Source organism: Antrostomus carolinensis, unplaced genomic scaffold (genome assembly GCF_000700745.2).
Source record: "Antrostomus carolinensis isolate BGI_N321 unplaced genomic scaffold, ASM70074v2 scaffold16554, whole genome shotgun sequence".
Taxonomy (NCBI): Eukaryota; Metazoa; Chordata; class Aves; order Caprimulgiformes; family Caprimulgidae; genus Antrostomus; species Antrostomus carolinensis.
In genome coordinates, this window is record NW_010312940.1 from 19584 (window position 1) to 42279 (window position 22696).

The 22696-nt window shown below is 45.9% G+C and overlaps 1 protein-coding gene across 1 annotated transcript in view; it reads left to right on the forward strand.

The window, feature by feature from the left end:
• LOC104524343 (protein scribble homolog) overlaps positions 1-22227 on the forward strand; it is a gene marked incomplete at both ends in the record, with an annotated part of 34074 nt that extends 11847 nt beyond the window's left edge. The window contains 12 exons of the mRNA XM_029084792.1: positions 527-703; positions 1128-1244; positions 4586-4774; positions 5855-5974; positions 6226-6282; positions 8851-8907; positions 9643-9726; positions 14001-14408; positions 17200-17268; positions 20543-20593; positions 21198-21239; positions 22102-22227. Of these exons, the coding sequence (XP_028940625.1) occupies positions 527-703; positions 1128-1244; positions 4586-4774; positions 5855-5974; positions 6226-6282; positions 8851-8907; positions 9643-9726; positions 14001-14408; positions 17200-17268; positions 20543-20593; positions 21198-21239; positions 22102-22227 (1497 nt within the window). The remainder of the gene's footprint in view (positions 1-526; positions 704-1127; positions 1245-4585; positions 4775-5854; positions 5975-6225; positions 6283-8850; positions 8908-9642; positions 9727-14000; positions 14409-17199; positions 17269-20542; positions 20594-21197; positions 21240-22101) is intronic.
• Between the last annotated feature and the right edge of the window lie 469 nt (positions 22228-22696).

Below are 22696 nucleotides of genomic sequence, written 5' to 3' on the forward strand. Positions count from 1 at the left end.
CTCACAGGTCTCACTCTTTCTTTGTTGACTCTATTGTTTTACCAGAAATGGAAGTTGGGTTTCTTGGTTAGTAACCCTGTAGCTCTCAAAATCCCCTCTAGGGCATTTCTTGAGGACTGGAGTTGTACTGACACTGTCAGTCCTGGTACAGTGGCCATTTGTCATGGGAGATGATGCACTTCTGACAACAGACATGTGGTTTAACATTTGAATTCCTTCAGATATATTGTGAGAAAGTTGTCTTCTGGTTACAGTCACAAGAAAAATAAGGGAAAAGCTGACATAGGATTGGTTCAGATGAAAATGAGAATATAAGATCATATCGAATGACACTTTAAAGCAAACCTTACCTCATTCTTTGCCAGTGTTCACAGGTACGTTACCTCTTAAGGAACTCTGGTTGCAGAGAGAGAAGTCAAAACAGGCCTCAGAGGATGTTGGAGGGTAGTCTAGGGACAAAATGAGTGTCTCTCCAAGGAGAGATGGAATTTCCTTCTCTAGTTATAATATTAATGATTCTTTGTAGGTCATTCCCCGTGGACTGGCATCTCGCAGTGGGCTCCGTGTAGGGGACAGGATCCTGGAGGTAAATAGCATTGACCTGCGCCATGCTACCCACCAGGAAGCAGTGAATGCCCTGCTCTCCAACACTCAGGAGCTGACTATGTTAGTAAGGCGAGATCCACCACCACCTGGTATGCAGGTAGGTTCTGAGTAAGAGAACTGGGGGGAATTGCAATCTTCTTTGTAGAAGGATTGCTTTTGAAGGCAGTTTCTTATCGAGCTTGAAATCTGGCACTAGGATACAACCAAACTTCTGGTTGAAATTTCCTTCTCTTGTAAGTATATATCCAGTTGAGGACTGTGGAAGGTCTCTTGCCATGCCTGTGGTGATACTGTGATCAGAGAATGATCAGAGTTCATGAAGACCAGACCTGAACAGGAGACAGAAGTACAAAAAAAGGGCAGAGCCTCTTTAAAAGCAATAAACTGTGCCAAATGAGTGAGAGGTCTAATTTAGGCCCTTTTCAGGGTATTCAGAACATGTCCGGCTGCTGGGAGTGTTTCCTCAACAATTCCAGTGTGAACTTGAGCCAGAAACAAGGAGACCTTTTCTGTGTTTACAGGAAATATGCATTGAAAAGGCTCCAGGAGAAAAGCTGGGCATCAGCATCCGGGGTGGAGCAAAAGGTCATGCTGGAAATCCATTTGATCCCACTGATGAAGGCATCTTCATTTCTAAGGTACCAGACCACTAGCTCTGCAGCTTGGTTGCATGGAAGGACTGCTTGGCAAAAGGGTGATCCCTGTGGGATTTGTTCTCTCTGCTTTTCACTGGGTACATCAATTCTCTTGGAATATTCTCCATCCACTGAGGGAGGCACATCTCTTTCCTTTCATATTTCCCTCTCTACAACAGCTACAAAATTTCTTCTTTCACTTCCTACGTTGGTTTTTACTTTGCCTTGCGTTTCTTCTCTTGCTTTTTTTTTTTTTGTAACATGAACCCATACATCTTTCCTTTTCCCTTCTGTTCCTATTGCTTCCCCCAAGTGCTTGCAGCCTCCCTGCCCACTCAGACATGCATGCTTTTTCCTCCTTTCACCAAAAGCATTATGAATTCCTCACCTTTCTTCCTGTGCCATGCACTGTGTGTGTAATTATTGGTCCCTTTCCTTTGTGAAGGACTGCATGTGTGCATACTTACTTGTCCTGTCACTTTTCTCCAAGAAGTAATGCATATTTTCTTTTCAACAATATACTGTGCATAAGCTTACGCTTCTCCTGACCCTTACCAAAGAATATTACCTCTTCTTTCTTGTTAGCGACAGAGCATAGTGGTAAGTGGTGTAATTTTTGGCCCTGCTGCTGGCCCAAGGAGGACTCTGGATATTCACATTGGTGTCACTGGTTCCCTCTTTAGCTGGTGTGGTAGGGTAGATAGACACTCTCCTCTGGCTTTAGAGGTCTTAATAATCCTTGCTGAATGGTGGCCACTCCGTAATTGCCTGTTAAACCTTTCAAATAATTAGCTACATTCAAAGAAACTGAATGCTCAGCATTTGTTATTACTTGGATAAAAGTTCTTTATCTGAGTTTTAAAGTTACAAGAGTAAATTCACTCTGTCAAAGTAATAGTTGCACATTCAACTGCAATATTTGTAATAGCAGTAAAAGAAAACCTGAGATTATTGTAACCTACAATTATTTTTAATGATTAGGTTTGGTTTTATCTCCTTCAGTGTTACAGCATTTAGGGGTTTGGAAGGCTTACAGCTCAGCCCCATTGCAGGCTTAGTTTACTTCTCTCCCCCCACTTTTTTTTTTAAATAGTAGCTGTTTTAGCCTGTGGAGAATAAAAACACTAAACTTTTCTGCTCTCCCTTAAACTTTGTTGCTTCAGCTTGATTTCTCTTGTCTGTCCTCACCAGAGTGCTTTTCCTGATTCTCTTATTTTGTCTGTATATTTCCAGTAACTGAGAGACAAAGTAGAGCTTTTTCTTCCTCCTCTTTGGGTGTCTGATTGCTACCTCCTTTCTCCGTGGTTTTTCTTAATTTGCGTTTCCATTGAGTCCCTTAATTGACATCTTTTTAAAAAGTTGTCTTCTAGTTCTTCCTTTTTAAAACCTTCTTGAAGTGTTACAAGTTGAATACCATGAGAAGTATAAATTATATCTACAATTTGAAATTCGTGATCTGTCTCAGTGGGGATGATTCACTGTCCCTCAGTGACAAATCAATAATACAGATGGCAGTTGGCATTAAGGACATTTTTTTCTACATTAACTTCACCTCCTTCCATTACTTCTGGGTGTTCCACTGTTACACTTATGCACTTGCTCTCTCTGGAAAAGAAATTGTGAGTACTCTTTCCATTCAGCTGCATGTGACCACTTTTGTGCACTCACAGACACTTAAGTATTTTCCGTTATAGCCCTGAAGAAATTATGTGTAGACATACATGTCTGCTGCTTTCTCTCCCTCTAAACCTAAAAAAAAATTTTAAAAAAAAAAAATTTTTTTAAAATGCATGCAACATTTTTTCCTCTTCTTTTTACAAGTACTTTATTAAGCATGTATCTGTTGTTTTTTTTCTCCAAAACAGCTCTCATAAGTCCAATAAACACCCATGCTTTTGGTTTGTTTTGGGGTTTTTTTGCCTCTGGCCCCAGTAATATGTGGTGTGCATTAGCCCTTTCTTTCTTTCCTTCCTCTGATGTTCCCTGTGCCTCCATCCTACCTTGACAGTCTGTCATGCATGTCCTCGCGTTTCCCCCACCCAGCAACCAACTCTGTGTGCCCTTGTGCTCTCCTTATTCTCTTGTCATAGATTTCAGGCTTTACTTGAGATCTCTGACACGGACTTACTGTTTCTGCAGAGCCCTGGTGTAGCACTAATCATAATTATCTTTGGAAAGCTTAGTCATGTTGGTTCTTTGGCTTTGAGACTGGACCTTTGAATTGAAGCGCTGATGTTCCCAGTGAGGTCTGTCTATATTCCAAATGGACCAAGGTCTTCATTTGATCCAGCTTGACTATGTGTACATCCCATTTTCTCCAGGCTTTTTGGTTTCCCATTAGAAAAAGTAACGGTCATTTGGTGATTCTGTTCCTTTCCCTAAGGCACTTGAAGTTGTATCCTGCATTTCTGTCTGGTTGCTGATAGTAGCTTCTCCTGTTGCCTTCGTTCAATTTTTTCTTGCTTCCCCACTTGCATATTTCTCCTGAGCCTCATGTTTGCAGGTGTTTGGGGTTTTGTTTGTTTGTTTGTTTGTTTTCTTTCACTTTGTACCCACAGCAAGTCCTGTAGTCTCTTTTCCATATTCCAAAGGGGAAAAAAAATGACTAAAACTCCTTGCCTTTACTGCCTTTGTTCTGGTGGCAAGGCGTGCACTTTCCCTCTCTCCTCAAACGTACATGGATGCTTCCACTCTTCAAGACAACCTCTAGCTTTCATGTGCCTTAGATACGCTGCATGCAGTTGCTTCCCCTGGTGACAGCTTGTGTGCATCAGGCAAGTATGAATTCTTGTGACTGGCTGAGGAGAGAAAATAGGAGTTACACAGTATTTCTGTGGAAAGAGAGGATGGAAAATGACAGACGTGCATCATTTCTTACACTGTCTCTACCACAAAGACAGTGAAAAGTCTTTATGCCTTGTTTATCTTTATCCCTATTGTCGTATTTTCTGTCTCTCTCCCAACAAAAATATATTACCCTTTCCTTTCTGTGAAGATAAATCCTGGATGTGAGAGCTTGCTTTCTCACCTGCTTCATTGACAAAACAAAAGCAGTTTCTTTCCTTGGGACATCACATTGCCAATACAAATTCTTTTTATCTCACATAAGAGGTTTCTCCCAACACCCATTTCCTCTACCAAACTGTACATATTCTTCCTTTCCTACCTTGTCCATAAGTATGTATAAGTATTTCCAGACGCTTTCCTGACGTGTAGCTGCAGCCTTTTCTCCCTGCTTCCTTTGTACGCTATTGTCTCTCATTCACTCTTCCTGATGGTCCCCATGGTCTCTGACCTTCTCTTACCTTGTTAGGTGATGTCTTGAATCCCCCCGTTTGTTACAGGTGAGCTCCTCTGGGGCTGCAGCCCGGGATGGCCGTCTGAAGGTGGGAATGCGGATCCTGGAGGTGAATCATCAGAGTTTGCTGGGAATGACACATACAGAAGCAGTACAGATACTCCGAAGTGTGGGTGATGCTCTCCTCGTGCTGGTGTGTGATGGCTTTGATCCCAAGGCTGCAGCTGCCATTGAGGTGAGAGCTGAAGTGCAGGGCACCTTTGTAGTGACCAGTACCACAAGGATCCCACCTCCTTCTTCGTAAAAGATTGCTGGGTTTTTCCAACCTTTTGCTGTAGGCTTTTTTATTTTTTTGAGGTCCCAGATTTCAAAGTCTAATCTTCTGCTATATGAACTGGAGGTGGTTGCCACTTTATAAAAGCAATAATCTCTAAAGACTGTCTCTCTTCTGCTGATTACAGAACTGTTTCACTATATATTCTATATATTTCTTAGGGGAGATCTTATAGCGGCCTTCCAATACCTGAAGGGGGCCTATAAGAAAGCTGGGGAGGGACTTTTCGTTAGGACAGTTAATGACAGAACTAGGGGGAATGGCTTTAAACTGAAAGAGGGTAGGTTTAGATTAGATATTAGGAAGAAGTTCTTTAGTGTGAGGGTGGTGAGACACTGGAACAGGTTGCCCAAAGAGGTTGTAGATGCCCCCTCCCTGGAAGTGTTTAAGACCAGGGTGGATGAGGCTTTGAGTAACCTGATCTAGTGTAAGGTGTCCCTGCTCATGGCAGGGGGGGTGGAACTAGATGATCTTTAAGGTCCCTTCCAACCTAAACCATTCTATGATTCTATGATTCTATATCACTGCACTGATTAGAAATGTAGTTTTCAAACTTATTTTTTCCAGGCTATTTATACCTATTTTGTCTTGTGCCAATGTTATATTGAAAGTAAATTGTCTGTTTATTGGTGATTGCCTTTCCCCACAGGGAAGCACTTACCCATAACAATCCTGTGTCTCCTCACCTTTCTTTTTTCAAGGCTTAGCAAATAAGGTTTTTTATTCTCTACTAGAATATCTACCCAATCCCTGGTCACCTTATCCCCTTTCTGTACCTGTTTCAATTTAAATTAATCTTTCTTAAACCTCAAGTTCCTTGAGTAATTGACAGCTGAAATAAGGTTTCAAGTAGTGAAAGAGTTCTGACTTGCCTGGAAAGTACTTGATACTCTGGGGTGCTCCTGGGAGCTCAGGATATGGGATTTTTTGTGTGGCACACTTTGGGCTTCCGCTATGTTTTCTTGCCTTTTTGCTTTGTAGATGTCCCCAGGAATTATTGCAAACCCTTTTGCTGCTGGTATTGGGCGCAAGAATAGCCTGGAAAGTATCTCTTCTATCGATCGGGATTTAAGCCCTGAAGAACTGGAGATCCTACAGAAGGTGGGTGTTCTGGCTACACCTGGGAGAATGTTATGGAGTGGAAAAAGTTCCTGAATATCTCTAGTGTCTCCCTTGGTGCATGAAATCTGCAACATAATGGGTAGTGGACTTCCTTTTTATGGGATCAGCAGGTCCCAGCACTTTCATCAGGATTGCGCTAGGATGAGACCCCAAAATCTTCATGAGGTTAGAGATGCTCTGAGTGGGGAGAGAGCACGGGGTGACGTGGCTCTAACTTTGGTCTCTCCTAGGAGATGGAAATGGTGAGAGAAGCAACTCAGTGGGAGAGAGAAGAAATGGAGAAAGTGGTGAGAGATTTTTCATGTCGCAGAATCTGTTCTTGAGAGCAGTTCTGCCTGTGAGCCCTAAGGAGAATGCCGCAGGTTACCCAGTTGTTAGTGCCATGGGGGGCTTTGGGCCTGTTCTCGTCAGAGGCCACAGCTCAGTTACTCTCACTGCTTGTTGGCTTTGCCATCCCTTCCTGTGTACCTCTTTGGTGGTACTCCTCTGGTATTTACAGAGTTCTTCTTTGTTACGTGCTGGTACTTACTGGCCAAGCTGCAACTTTGAGAAAAACCATCTTTTTAGCTTGGAAGTCCCACATTAAATCAGTTCTCTCTTCACAGCACTCCATGACCTGACAAAGCTTTTATGAGCAAAGACGAGAACACACAGCTCAAAGTTGCCCCGAATTGAAGAAGTGGTGCTGTTAATCAATCACCAGTCTGTGCTCCTGAGTTTACGTGATCATTTTTCTGATTCATGATAGAGTTTTGTGTTTCTGCTCACTCTTTCAGCCTTTCACAGAAGTCAAGCCCCTTGAGGACTTGGCTTTTCTAGTTATCCCTCTTAAAACTGTAGTTTATTCAGTCAAATACTTTTGGAAGATGAGGGAAAATGGAAATCTCCATTATTGTCAATTAGGAATCTGCTCTCTTGGCAGATAAGTATGTGTACGTTTTGCAGGCCTTTCTTCAGGTCTCTAATTTAGATATACCTAATATTTCTGTAGGTTCTTTCTGTAGTTGTAATTACTCAGTTTTTTTTTTACATTTTCTGCCCCACAAGAGTGTAGTTATGTTGGCAATTCTGGCTGGAGGTGATCTTTATAATTTAGTTAATACTTGAGATTTTACTAGTTTTGGAAAAGAAGGTCAAGGTTTTGAACAGGCAATAGCACGGACTGTAAGAGGACAGAGCAATGAACAAGAAAATGGTCATATGACCTTTCAGGCATGTGATATGTGTAACCATTATATATACACATAAATATTTCATATTTATATAATCCTACTCTGCTTTCTGTCAGTGACTGCAGTGGGCTCTGCAGGGTGTGATTTTACAGAAGGCTGGGGTAGGAGGACAAAAGGCGTTGCAGTGTGTTGCAGGCTCCCTTTGGAAGCTTTGCTTTATCTTTGCTGACCTGCAGCTTAGATTGATGTCAGCATGTGCAGGAATAGGGCAAGGGATTTCTGTCCTAAGTATCTGCAAGGTGTTCTGATGGTGTTTGAGATCTATACTTAGATGGGAATTCTTCCAGTGGAATGACCTTATAGAATAATCCTCAACCTGGTCTAGTGGAAGGTGTCCGTGCTCATGGCAGGGGGGTTGGAACTGGATGAGTTTTAAGGTCCCTTCCAGCCCAGACCATTTTATGAGTCTATAATTTCTTACACCTCTGGATAAACCAAGAGTAAGTCTGGCCCCAAAACCATGCTGCTCTGTCTGACCAGGTTGCATTAGTTCAGTCTTAGGTAGATCAAGGCTTTTCCAAAATTCATACTGAGATTACTTAAAAATACCCCAGAGATTTTGTCAACCAACCCCCCCCCACCCAAACCTTTATGATTGGAGATGCAGCCTTGGCCATATCTCCTTTTTAAGTGCTGATGGTACTTGAAACTTGAAATTTTATTAAAATGGTTAATTTAAAATAAAAAAAACTTAGCAGTAACTAGTCACTCAGCCATCAGTAAAAAACAGAACAAAACAGTGGTGGGCATCTTATAACAAATATCATTATTCTTCCTGGAGGCTGAACAATACACAGTAATTGCAGTTCATCTCGCTTGGATGCTTTACTTTTGATAGATTTTAAAGCAATATTCTGAGGTTGCAGTGATGTGTATTTAAGGACTTCTAAGGTCTATATTCCCATATACTGAAATAATTCTTTAAGACAAGTAAACATACTGTTACCTTCTTCTTGCAGCCTGGGAGCAAGCCCATAGCTGGGGCTTGTGAGATTAGTCACTGGTCTCTATTCCTGTGTTGCGCTGGGTGACTGAGAGCTGACCAGTGGGTTTTAAGCCCTGCCCTGTGCTTATACGATTTCTGTCTCTCTAGTTTTTGGCTGTGGTGCTATCAACAAGCATGTGATTTTTTTTTAGGTCTTTTTCCTTAGTGACAACTAGACCTGCGCTCTGTAGTTTTGTTTTTCCATTCCCTTCCAGCCTCTCCCCTTTGTGCTTTGTCAAGATGTCTCTTCTAGCAATAAGCGACCTTCTCCTTTCCCTGGGTGATGGCGTAGCTTGTGCTTGGGGGGAAAGGGGGTGGGGGGGCTTTAGCTCCCTTTGCTTTTGCCCAGGATTGACCCTGCTGAGGATCTGAGAGACATCTGCTCTCTTCCCCTCAGTGGTGGCACCCTTGTGTTGTACGGGGTGTCTGTTCCCGTCTGTTCAGAATTCCAGCTCCGCTTTCCCTGAGCCCAATGAACCCTGAGCTGGGTTTCTACTCACCCTCTCTTGGCACCAGCGCTGTTCATGCTCCTCTGTCCCCCCTCTGAAGTGACTCCCCAGCATGGTGCTGACCTGTTTCCCTCTTTCTTTGCCTGCACTGCTTGGATGCTGCTCTGACTCTGTCCTGTCTCGTGGAAGGAGTGGATGCGTAGGGAGCGGGAGGCAGCCACACAGCAACTTGAGGAGGAGGCAGAGGTGAGGAGCATGGTGGGAGGGTTGGAGACTCGCAGAAAAGAGCTGCAACTGGACTTGAAGGCCAGAGAAATCTCCACAAGTGCTTGTTCCCTATAACTTCTGTTCTCCACTCCTTCCCCCCCCCAAAAAATAAGATTTTATTTTTGGGTGTAAGAGAAGACATCAGAAATTAAGAAATCTGTAATGTGATTGAGGAAGGAATGGTGAAAAGCAATGGCTAGAATTAGAAAGGCAGACCAATGCAAATGAGAAGCATAATCAAACAAAGCTGTATAAGTGAGTTAAGGTTGAGAAAAGATACTGTAAAGGAATTGTGTATTTGCACTCTCAAATGTCTCCACATCCAGACTGGAAGCCTTTCTGGATGCTATTTGGAGAAAACTGATATGTATGTCCCATTTTCCTCCCCCCTGTAAGGGAGTGGACGTGTGCATGTGGGGGCAGGAGGAATGGTGGTGATCTGGGCACCACTTGGTGACCAGGGGCCCAGAGTGACATGTTCTCTGCGGTGTTCTCAAGCCTGGCCTCTGTCATGGGTCCCCATGGTTGTGTTTGGAACAATTCCTGGTTCATTTCCGGGCAATGGGAACTTTCTGCAGAGTGTGGAGATAAGACCTTGACTATTGCTAGGGGTGGTTTCCTTTTAATTGCTCTTTCTGGTTGATTTAGTTGACTTCTGGCCTGATCTCTTCCTGCTGTTTGTGTTTTTTTGCTCCCCTCCTTGCTCCTCTCCAGAATGTCACCAGTGAACCTTTGAGACTGGACTATCGGACCCTGGCTGCTTTGCCCAGCAGTGGCTTACAGAGAGTCAATCGCACTGTAAGTGAGGGGCTGTCGAGATGTGGGTCCCTACCTGGGGGAAGCCATGGTTGTTCTCTTACCTGCCATCTCCTTGTGCCCTGGTGTGAGAGAGGACAGTACTCCTTGCAGAGGAAAACTGGCAAGCAGAACTGTGGTAGGCTTTGACAATGTCTGAAACAGGAGGTAGCCACAAAAGAAAGATGCGAATAAGAAAATGAGGAGAGCAAAGAGCAAGGTTGCTTTCCATTTTGGAAAGGGAATAGCCTGTGTAACTGTTCAGACACAAAAGGAACTGTCTCAAACAAGGCAGGAGGAGCAATCCAGCAGGAGAGAATGATACTTGTGAATGGGAAAGTGCAGGGGTTTTATCGTGGAAGGAAGTAACTACTGAAAACTGCAGAGGAGGGAGGGGAATATTCTTCCTGACACAGAAGATGACAATGTTGTGTGCACAGCTTAAATTCATTGTGGGATGATGTTTGGAAAGGAGGAGGGATGCAGGGTGCTGATACCAAAAGCGTTAGAAGAAAGTCAGGATCCATCTAGGACTGCAGAAGGCAGAGTGGCAGTGATGGCGTATCATGACTTAGCCCTGAAACAGCCTTGGCTACTCCTGCCCCTGTGACCTGCATTTCAGTCCCTGATATGTAGTGGCAACTCAGCCGAGAGAAAATCCAGATTTCACAAACTTCACAGATTACAAAGTCATCTGTCTCTCCTGTCTTGTTTTAAATCTCATCTCTTCATCTTCGCTTCCTTTGTTCATGTTCTATCTTCCCTGGATAGTACATATTCCACCGGGTTTCTGCCTGCTCCTTCACACACGTCCTCAGTCTTTACTTCCATTCCTTTCCTCCTGTTGAGGAGAGGACCTCCCTTTGCTGTCATCATCAGGTTCTGCATTCCCATTCTGTTGTTTCAGGATCATCTCTTTTACCTTTTCTGTCTCCATCTCATTCCATCCAGACAGATCTCCTTTCCTGTTCATCTGTTCTCTTGTTGACCTCAGGCCCTCTTGCTTTTCTGCTTTCACATTGATCAGAGCCCTGCTTTGTCTCCAGATTTGTCCCATTTTGTTCCTCCCCATACTCTCCCAAGGTTTTGGGTTTTCTCTCCTCACTGTTCACACAGAAAAGTATTATCAGGAAAAGGTTTAACATATTTTTAGCATCTCTTGGTGTAATGTAGTAGCTGGAAACAAGGGGAGAGCCAGCCCCACGCAAGCAGCTGCCTCTGCTCACAGCCGTAGTCTCATCCAGAGCAGAGCAGCATTTGGGAACTTGTGCCTTACAGTCCATGTCCGCCCAGGAACGCCTGGCACTGGAATGTGGGGCTGAACACGCTGGAATGCCGGGGTGTATGGGCGGCATCTATAAATGTCCCGTTGCAGGGGAAGGGCCAATTGGTGCCCGTGTTTATCTTTTTCCAGCTGTCATTTGGCCAGCCCTGTCTTTGCTCTGTTTGAAAAAATATGTCTGCCTAGACTGTGAGTGCAGGGAGATGTGGGCTTCAAGGTTCTGGTGTTCCTTCAGGAGCTGCAGCTAGCCTGTTTGGTGGCCTCCTGGAAGACTTGGACATGGCTCAGTCTGGCCAGCAGAAAAGCACGTGGTTCACTTAACAGGTCATCTTATCTCCAGACAGTCTGTCTGGATTGACATGACTGCTGTTGCCCAGTCTCTATAGTATTTTTCTCTTTCTTCCTGTCTCTAAGCCAACTTTCTCAACATGGACATTGTCCTCTAAACAGTGTCTACATGTCTTTTGTTGCCATGTAGATCCCTGCAAGGGAGTTGCAGGGCCTGCTGTTCTTCATACTGTTGGACAGGAGGAGGTGCAGACCTCTGTCGTGACTGCTGTAGATTGCAGGTGGACTTTGTGGTGAAGGATTCCCCAAGAATTGCCCCTAAAGAAGGGGGCAGATGGTTGTCTCTCTTGGATTAATCTGTATTGCTGGTGTCTCGGTCCTTTTGTGAGCAAGGTTTAACAAAAGGCTTCTGAGATGCAAACCCGTTTTCTTTGTGTGCTTTTAAAACCCCAACTGAAAAGTTCCAGTTGAAAGCTGCATGAGAATGCTGGTCTCAGTTATGCCCTCTGGCTGTGCCAGCTTCTCAGTAACTTGATGTCTGCAGAGTACCCAGTGCAGAGCACCCCGATGTCTGGATACTGCCATCACAGTAATGAAAGAGCTGTTATAGTCTCTGGCTTCTGCATAGTACAGGCTTGAAAACCATACCCATGAACGACTGCATCTATCCACAACAAAACACTTAAAATCTATTTTTGTTTTCTGGACTATAAGAAGTGGAGGAGACTTTACATCTCTCAGTGTCACCATGGTTAGTTAATTAACAATCTCTACTTTCTAGTCCAAATCTTCAGTTTCTAGCCATTGATTCTTTCTCTGTATTTCTTCATTAGATTTAAAATTAGATTTATTTCAGTGTCTAGGGCAGAGTGATGGATCAGAACTGCAAATGTGTTTCTTCTATATTTGCCTCGGAGGATTCAGTGTAAAACATGACTGTCCTATCAACTAGACTGAGGAGTGACAGAGGCAAGGCTGGGAAAAGCACACTTGCATTGCCAAAATCTTTGCTTACCCAAAATAGAAATTGTTGCTTGTCTGATAAAAATAGCCTCTACTGTGAAGCAGAGGGAGCGAGGCATCCTGCGCTGGAATACCCTGATGCAGCAGAAGCTCTGGAGATTAAATGGAGGTGTAGATGAAGCGCAGTTCCAGTCACGTCCGTGAACAAAGTAGGGATCGAGGCTCCCCGTTGACTATCAGACTTTGTGCAGTCTCGGTGAGAAGCTCATCTCCACAGTGCCCTAAAGTGGTGTTTACTTTTTCCTTTTGTGTGAAGCAGAGTAGGCCTTGGTGGTGGGATGAAGCTGGAACCCGGGTTGGTCGGTGTCTTCTGCTTGGCCAGGGGAAGCAGCAGTGGTGTTGGAGGGGCCTGGCTGTAGGACCAACAAGCCCACTTTGTGGTGATGGATTGCTGGCAGTGTTTTCATTACAGCATCCCCAATGAACAAATAATGTTCCTGAAAGTCCTTTTTGCCTGGCGTAACTTTGTGTGCACGAGAGCTCTTGCTAGTGTAGTTTATGGCACTCTGGGAAAAGAAGGTTGGAATTTGGGGGGTTTTGTTTGGGGTTTTTTGTAGGGTTGCTTTACATTGGAAAGTCATGTAGCTACAACAGCAAAATTTCTAAGGGTAGCACAGGCTTCACTGTCTGAAGAAATACGATATGAGCCAGTGCTCTGCCAACCACTAGTTTAGGTTGGGTTGGGGTTGAGGGGTTAGGGGAGGGCCTCAGAAATTCCTGAGCCTCTCAGCTGCCATTGTACTCATCAGCCCACCCAGCCCTTGAGAGCTATTTTTGTGAAAGCTGCCATGACACAGGAACTGTAGAATGTGCTCTGAGCAGAAGTGATCTTTGTGCTCCCCGGCAGGCACTTGGATAGAAGGAGATTGGATCATTGCTCTCTGATTATCTCTGCTTCCCTGAAGAAGGCTTTGGCTGGGGTAACAAACTCTCTTTTATAGTATCAAAAGAGGAAAAGTCAGTGCTTCGTCTTGGGTCGGTAGAGTTGAGCCTAGGGAGAACTGGAGCTCTGTTTCAGCCCTGAGTTCAGTCACAGTTCCCAGAGGGGTCTGTGCTCTGTTAGCTCTTATTTAGCTCTCTGTTACTTGTTGGTGTGTATTGGGTGAAGTGGGGCCATAAAAGCATGTTTGCCCATGTGTGATGGAAATGCATGGGGTGGACAGTACGGTGATAACTGTATAGAAATGCACTGGAGTGGGGTGAGAGGTGTTATTCTGTGTGATGGTGCTGGAACTACCTGTAAGTATGCTGGAGTGAGACAGTTGATGTTTGGCCATGGGATGGTGGAGGTGAACTGAGGATGTGGTGCAGCAGGATGGGAGGGGATGAGTGCTTGTGCAGGTTTTTTGGCAATCAGTTTTGCTAGAGAGCGGCGGTGTTACTGGTGAGCTGCTGGAGTGCGGGCTGGAATGTGGATGAGAGCAGGGAGCGTGCTTGTGCCTGTCACCTACTTGGTGTCTGTATTGCGTGCTGACGGCAAGGTCCTCGCTTGGAAGTAGCGTTTGGGATCACAAGATTGATGGTAGAGTGGAAGAGAGAAAGGAGATAGATGGTTGTGTGGGCATTAGTACTGGAATTCGTCTTTCCCCTGTCCCTCAGCATCAGCAGCTGCTCTGTATTTTCTCCCTCCTCTCCTTTAGTCTGTTCTCCTTATTTCTTTCTGATCCTTTTCTCTTCCTCTCAGCCTGTTCAGTATAATAAGGCCAGCTCCAGAGAGGAGGGTGACTGCACTATGCTGTCCCTGCCAGTGGCACAGGACAGCCGGGATTCATACCCAGAAACAGCTGCAGGGGCGATCATCGGAAGCGTGGATGCCCTTCCTCCGGACCCTGCATCACCCGACAAGTGCACGAGCGGGGCAGAAAAACCCCAGCTAGACAAGCAGGATCCCACGGGTTGCCCCTTGTCCCAGGACCAGATGCCAGAGACGCCAGAACAAGAGTGTATGATCGACTCTCAGCCGATCCTCTTCAGTGAGAACCCCTTTGTGGTGGCTAACCGCAGGGGGAGAGCAGCAGGCAAGGCTTGCCTGGGGGGCCCGCCCCTGGGCTATGGCCGGGGGGGAGTGCTGAAGACCAACCTTTACTCCAAGGCAAGCGGTCCCACAGCATGCTGTGTGTGTGACGTGTGGTCACCCAGTTCAGGCCACCTGCGTCCTACTAAACCCCGCGCATGCCCTGGGTCCCCCACGCCAGGCAGCACAAAGCCTGTGTGGGGCTGGTCCCACCTAACACGTGTGCTTCTCCAGTGTTGTGTGTAGAGGCCACAGGTTGCTGATGGCCGGTGATTTGTCTGCAAGGCGCTCCTGTGATTGCCAAGTGTGTGTCTGTGAGGAGAGGCAGTGACGTTGGGTGACTTCCCACACACTCTTCTGGGCAGCATTAAGAAGAGTGTGGCCAGCAGGTTGAGGGAGGTTCTCCTCTCCCTCTACTCTGCCCTGGTGAGGCCACATCTGGAGTATTGTGTCTAGTTCTGAGCCCCACAGTTCAAAAGAGACAGGGAACTTCTGGAGAGAGTCCAGCAGAGGCTACAAAGATGATTAAGGGGCTGGAGCACATTTCTCTGAGGAAAGACTGAGAGAGCTGGGGCTGTTCAGCCTGGAGAAGAGCAGATTGAGAGAGGACCTTATCAATGTCTATCAATATCTAAAGGGCGGGTGGCAAGAGGATGGGGCCAGACTCTTCTCAGTGGTGGCCAGTGACAGGACAAGGGGCAACGGGCACAAACTGGAACACAGGAGGTTCCACTGAAACATGAGGAAAAACTTCTTCACTGTGAGGGTGCCAGAGCCCTGGGACAGGCTGCCCAGAGAGGGTGTGGAGTCTCCATCTCTGGAGAGATTTCAAACCCACCTAGATGCCATCCTGTGCAACCTGCTCAAGATGGACGTGCTTGGTCAGGGGTGTTGGACTGGATGATCTCCAAAGGTCCCTTCCCACCCCACCATTCTCTGGTTCTATCTAATGTCTCTCTGGGTGGGCAGAAGTCTGGCTAGGAGCAGGGGTGTTCCCTATCTGCTGCGGTTGTGAGTGAGGAGATGGCAGGACTTGTAGAAGAATGGTGCTGGTGTCACAGTTCTGTGTCTGGGCCTGGACAGACAAAGCTGTTTTTAGACTTCTGAAAACAGAGGCAGTGCAGCTGACATAGTTAACCCACAGCCCAGAAGCATGCTGTTCCTTGGAGTGATGCATTTCACTAGATCTAGACTTTTGGATTTCAAGGCAGAACTTTGCTTTCTGCTCTGGGAAATCTATTTAACTTTCTCACTATTGCACAGGAAACCTGTGGCAGAGCAAGGACTAGACCTAAAGACCCTGTGTTCCAGATTAGCCTCACACCTCTCTCCTTTTTTGTTTTCTCAGCCTTTTGGGAGGTCTAAGAAGCAAAAGAAGCAAAACGGCTGCAAACAAACAGCCCCCAAACACAGAAAAAAACCAACCAAACAAAACAAGACCAAGCTGTAGTTCTCTTAGATGTTTTTAGCCTGGTTCCTTGGTGAGATTGTGTTTTTCATGCATGTGTAGGCAGATGAGCATAGAGCAAGGCATGTAGTTGAATCTCTGTAACCTCTCAGTGTATTAAAAGTCACAGGCTGTGGTTTGGACTTCACAGACATGCAGCTTTAGAGTTCAAAAGATCAAAGAAGCAGTGGTCACAAAGTGCTGACCCTTTTTGAAGGTAGACAGATCAGCTCTCAGCAGTCTGGAGGTGGGTGTCACAGTTAGCTGGAGCTAATCTAGCTCTGTGTTGCTGTCAAAAGGGATCAGTTTTCCATCTTGGCGTGTTTTCCTCCTGTGTGCTGACACCAGGATTGGAGCGGTTGTGTATCAGCTGGGTTAGGGAGCTGAAGCCCCTGAAAAACAGTGTTGTAGGACAGCTTCTTCCTTGGAATTGGTAAGCTGCATGTGCTGGCACCCGGGAAGACTTGGATAGCAGTAGCTAGAAGCAGGGTGAGGCAGGACTCTCTTTGCAGTGGAGGCGTGGAAGTAGATCAGTTGATATTGCCACATTCTCTGTCATTACAGTGCTAAGAAGGGTCAGATGTTCTCTCTGCTCCAATATAAACTTCAGATCACATTTCCTGGCTTGGTCAGTGGAAATACCACTGCCCAAGGCTGACTTGAGTCAAATTAACATGATTCACTAATGCATGGGCATGGTGTTAATGATTGTGGAACCCTGGATTGGCTTAAACAGTTTTCTAAATCCCAAATGACCGGTTTCCATATTCAGGCATCTAAAATACTTTTAAAATCGTGCTCCCTAACCCTAATCCTGTGGACAGGCTGCAGGGAATTATTAGGACTCTGCTTGCTTGTTGGAGCTGTTGGGGCTGGCTGTAGGCTTGCTTAGCCGGAGTGTTGGTGATAAGAGGTTCCTGTGGAAGGGGTGAGAGCCCTGTTGTTCCTGTGCTCTGGGATATTCATACCATCAGGCCAACAGCAATGGATGAGTCTTGTCTCCTTTCAGCTGGGAGTGGCTTTTTTTGCTCAGTGTCTATACAAACGGGAGGTTTGTCGAGGCTGTGGTCCCGTCTGTTGAGGGCTAAAGAGAAGTTGAGGGGGAAAGGATTCCCGGGGTTGTCTTACAAGGCAGAAGGCTTTAACCTGGTTCAGTTGGCCTTGCAGGTTGTTTGGATGTGATCTCGGGTCCAATGTTGAACATCATTCCCTTGCTGTTTCTAGCACTTTTTGCAAGTTTATGCCACGTGACAGCTGCTGTTGTGCCGAACACTAACTCTGCTCTCTCGCAGTGAGGTGGCCCATAGTTGGCCTTGGCCTGGGTGTCGGTGGTCTCCCTTGCCTCCTGGTCTCACTGCTAAGGGAGAGGCATGGAAGTTGCTGCTGTACAGTAACTATCTAGCTTTGTCTTCTCTCTTTCAGGCTCCTGCGGGCGAGTCTGGGACAGGAAATTCCAGACGCGAAACCCCCTATTCTCCTAGTAATCAGCAGGTGAGACTGTCCCAGGACAGGCAACACGGGGAAAGGCAGGGAGGCTTCCAGGGCAAGATGGCACCAGGGCTGAAGGAGAGAGGAAGCTGAGTGTAATTTCCATCCTTGAGAGTGGTACCTTGGAGGTGGAGAGGTATCCATTGCAGGAGGCAACTAGAGAACTAGGGGAAGAACTCTGCTCTTTCAAAATGTCCCAGAGACTCAGGAGTATGATTAGCTACTCACAAACTCAGTGGAAAGGTCCTGCTCTGAGGAGTAACTTACTTAGCAAGGTAATGAGCAGGGCAGTAACTAGAGTGACTACAAAGTGGTAGTTGTCTTTTTGAGAATGGCCTCATGAGTGCCTTATACACAGACTTTAATTCTGGCAATTGGTGTGTCAGAAGAAATGGAGAAGTCGGGATGTGGAGAATCATCTCAGGTCTGTAAATCAGTGCTGCTCAGTCTCCCTTGCCAGCAGCTCTCATCAGCTGTTTGGAAGAAAATTGAAGGATCCTGCAGCAGAGAATTATAGGTTAGCCTGCCCTTAGGGAATGATTTTCTAAAACTCTTTGGTTAGAGGTCAACTTAACTAGGAAGTTTCTTTATTTCTTGTAACTTTTTTTTTTTTTTAAGAATTACCTATTCTCACTAGCTGTTCTTATTTCTCATATCAGCTCTGATATTTTCTTTTAAATCTTGCAAAGTCTTTGATTTCACTTTTCATCCTGTGGCGGTAGGTTTCACAAGTTAGTTGAGCCTTATGAAGTTAAATACTCTAAAATGGATTTATGAATTTTTCTCTTCTCAGTCATTACATGTTATTGTGGTTTTTTTTTAATATTAGGAGGCTGGAATGAACAGAAAATTGTACTTTGTACTCTATCCTTAGTCATTTTGTCTCTGTTGCATTGCTTTTGAATGCAACTGGTCTCCAGCTATTTGGTGCCATTGGCTCTGGCCCTTACCTGATCTTTAGCCAAGTCATTTCAGTTCTCTAAGCTGGACAAAAGCTGTCTCTTTTTTGCCAGGTTAGTTCCACTTAGTCAGATGAATTCCACCATCTTGGGCTGAAGTGACAATTAACACTGACTCAGGAGAAGGGTCAGGACCATGTGGCCGGGAGCAGCAAATAGGACAGTGGAGCTGTGGTGAGCAGCAGTTCAGTCCATCTTCTGTGGCTTCCTTGGCCTATCCTGCATCTCCCTCAGTTCTTAGATCCTTTGAAATCCAGTGACCACCAGGGACACAATAAGATTAGAAGAAGATTCTGTTCATTGTATTAATACTGTTTCAATGCTTTTGGTTCCATCTGCACGTTTGCTTATTTGCTTTTCTGACAGCAGTTCTGTACTGATTGGAGGTTTGCTTTGGGCTGTTTGTAAGTTTTCCTTTTACCACAAGTGCAAATTTTCTTTGAGATTGAGTCCTTTCTATCTAGAAGGAATGGGGTAGGGATAATACTCCTCATTCTACGATAGGAACAGATCTAGGTATTAATTTGCTCTGTCATTAAAGATCCTCAGTTCTCAGTTGACAGAGAAGCCCACATCCCAAAGGGTGGCCACGTAGGGGCTCATGGAATGATTTAGGGTGGAAGCTCTGGTCTATGACCACACTTGGAGCAGGTCCAATTAGATCAGGTTACTCAAGGACATGACCATTAAATTTTGAACACCTCTAGAGATGGAAAGTCTACATCTTTCTAGATGCTGACTCCAATATTTGACTACTCATTCTGATTCTGTTTTTTTAAAACTTGTATTTGGATGGCATGTGCCTTGCTCTGGTTTGTTCTAAACAACTTTCGTAGTACCCTTGATGTTTTTGCTTATCAGTGTTTTGGCATTGGAGGCTCAGGGCCAGTGTCCTTGCCGCTAGCAGCCCTCTGGCTATAATGCCATCTGCTGTTCTAATGCAGGGTGGGCTTGCTCAGGGATAAATTGTTTGTGTTTAGAGTCCAAGGGTTTGTCATGATACAGTTCCTGTGGCAACAGCGACTGCTTTGTCTCCTCATAGCAGTTACTGCTCTGACAGTGGAAACTTCCCAGGTGAAACTGTTCACTTTCTCCTCCATGGGCTCTGAGAAGAATAAACAAGGTCTCACTAATGCATTCTGTGGAGTTAAGAGAACTCCAGGAGGCATTTTTGCATTTGCCTTTCCAGTTTTAGGTTGGATGTCTCAAATTCCCTGTGACGTAGCTCTTGCAGTAATTTGTAGTCTGTTCTATCACTTCAGGTTTTTTGTGTCATGAATTCTCTGTAGCTTGAGCAACGTATTCAATAATCTGTACAGCTTTATTCTTGTTTCTATCTCTCTGCTCAGAAATGCCTATGCCACGAGAGATTCTATTGATTTCTTAAAGCATTTATAGCCAATTTAATTACTTTGTCCTTTATTTCAGACTTTTAAGGTCTTCAGCAGGTTTGCTGGCTGCTTTCATTTCTGAGATCTAGTCTGTATGTCATTTTGATAGCAGTTTTTCTTTACGTGGTCCATGGCTGTTGTGAATTAGGGACTCTGGCAGTTGTTCTTGAAGATGCCCTGGTGTCGCAATGCTGAGCCGTTAGTCTTGCTAGTGACATTCTCAACCCTGCGTTCTGTACTTGAACTTTCTGTCACATTCGCGTGATTTAATACTTGTTGGATTGGAGCCTTCCACAGTGGTCTCCTGCATGTCAGGTAATTCGGTATCTGGTAGATTTAGTTCTCTCTGGACAGTGAATGTTGCACGAAATGGAACAGGTCCAGCAGATAACACTGAAAGACACAGCAATCTTCAGCCTTCTGGCTTGTATATTTTCTGAGGATTCAAGAAACTTGACCTTCAACTTGTTGCTCCAGAGTAGAAGTTCCAAGGAATTGCATCTCTAATGCTCTGCTGCCATCTATTTTTAATGTAAATTCTTTGGTTTTGACATCTTATAGTCCAGACAGAATTTACAGGCTTATTTCAGAGCTCTCAGAAGAATTACCGAGGGAAGTCCTGAAGCTGGTGTCATGATGGTCTTGCTTGGCCTTGAGTTCTGCAAGCTTCTGGTGGGGGAGGAAGCAGGTGGGAGGAGGAAGGAGGTGTTTGTGTTGGGTCTGTGTGCGAGTGCCAAGGAGGGCGGAGGGGCTTTCTCCATGGCAGACAGCAAGGAGCTGTGTGGGGACACCGACAGCTCTGGGCAACTGCAGTGTCTGTGCTGGGAAAGGTGCTTGTCTCAGCCTCTCACGCAGAAAACCCAGTCTCTTCATTTTCTCTCCCCTTTCTCTCCCCTGACGATCCTCCCTGGCGTTGCCCCTCTCCAGATGCCTGCAGCCCCTCGGCCTGCTCACCTCTCAGGCAGGGAGACCCGCTTTGTAAGTGCCTGTTGGTGTGCAGTGTGCGCTGCTGCTCCGTGCTGCTCTCACCCGGCACCGCTGCTCTTCGCTGCTTCCTCTGGCTCCGTGTTCCCCAGCTCTTGGGCTTGGTGTGCACCCAGGGCTTGCTGTGGAGAGCAGCGCCCGGGGCGGCAGGCCGAGGCACGAGAGGCTGTTCCCTGCTAGCCCCTGCTGAGATGGCATCTGTGAACGCTTCCTGGCAGAGAAGCTGTGGTGCTGATGGCTTTGCTCAAGCTCAGTAGCAAGTGCAGAGGGCAGGGGGAGGTAGACAAGGACCAGGACCAGCTGAGCTGGAGCAGAGAGGGGGAGAGAGGGTGGGGGGTCAACGCCCAGAGATGTGCAGAGAGAATTGTGAGTGCCTTCTCACAGGGAGGAGCTCTTGCAGGTAGGCTCTGGACTGCTCCCCACATGAAGAAGAAGGTGTGGCAGGGGTTAGTATGGGACTTGGGGGCTTTTCCCTGTACAGGGTGGGCAGCGGGGCAGGGGAGGGGTTGGGAGTTTTGTATTTCTTTTTGTATGGAGCAGGGTAAACTAAAGACTTCCTGTATGGACTCCAAACTTAAACCTGTATTTCTGTTTTCAGGCTTCCATTAACTTCATTACGTCACAAGACGACAGTAAATCAGTAAGTACATCTGCCATGTACCTTATTGAAGTGTCCCTATACATTCTTCAGCGCATAGAGCTTGCCTCTTCCTTTTGTGTGTCCTCACTTCCAGCCCTGCAGGTCTCACTGTTGACTCTTATACTGTCCTCCACTATACCTCAAGTTGGTACAAATGCACTGAGTTTTAAATATTGTCAATTTGAAAACTTGATGCAAGTGTTTTTGCAGCTTTTATCCCTGTTTACCCTTGCAGCTTTCACTCACGTAGGTTTTTGATGGCTTACTCAGTTCGCGCTTCTACTCCCTTTGGTGTTAGATGTTTTGTTCACTACCACACAGCATCCAACGGTGATGACATCTAGGTCAAATCTCAGACTCTTGTCTCTGCTCTTGTGTCTGCATTTCTAAATGGAGCCCTAGCTGGTTCAATTTCATCCCCAGCTTTTGCCAATACCTGTTCCTGGCTGATGTTTCCCTCCTGTGTCTTCCATTCATGACGCTTACGTTCTCCAAGCCTTGACATACTTATGCCATACCCTCTGACCACTGCAGATGCTATTTCTGTGGCAGATCGTTCCCTGTGTCCTGGCCTTCTCTGTAACCCATTGGTCCTGTCGTGACCGTGACTTGTCTGAGTCTCTTTGTCCAAAATACTCACACCAGAGGGATTGTTTGGTGTGTGTTTCAGTAGCTCTCCCTCCCAGTCTGGTAGCTGGTGTCAGCAGCACAACTGAGAAATTGAGCTCAGGTGCCTGGATTTGTCTTATTCACTTGCATGGCAGAGACATCTTGCTGCCTAACTGCTCATTTCTCTTCTCTCTCTCTCTCTCCCCGGCTCTTCCTCTGCCTTTCCCCTGTTTCGTGGTATTGACACGAGCAGACCAAGCCAGGCGTCATTCAGCCTCTTTCCCGAGTGCGACAAAATGCTGCCTCACATAATTCGGAGGACGGGGACAGCCCCAATCCCTTCCAGCAACCTGAGCTGTGCTTCAATGTCCAGAACTCTGTAAGTGGCCTGCGGTTCCTTCTTGCTCAGCTGTCTATCTGCCCTAGGTTGCTCTAATGCCAGTTTTTCTGCTGGGTGGCTGAATACCCTCCCGGTGGTGATTTTGTCGTTTTTAAGATCACATGCCTTAGCTAAGGCTGGTCTTGTTTATGCATCAGCCTGGATGCCCTGGGTGAGAACTCTTCACTCATACTCATCATCAAACAACATAATTTAACCTCAGTCCAGGACAAAGAAAGTCCACAAACACCTGAAAATGAGTTAATGCAGCTAGAGGGATTGAAGGAATGAAGCAAAGAAAGGAGATTTGCTTTGTAGAAAGGAAGGTGGTGGTGTCATTTCCCCCCTGCTCACATTCATTTCTTTGATGCTTTGAGCAGGTCATCCCTGCGCAAAGTGAGTGGAGTCCCTCAGGGGCCGATACTGGGGCTGGTGCTGTTCAATGTCTTTGTCAGTGACATGGACAGTG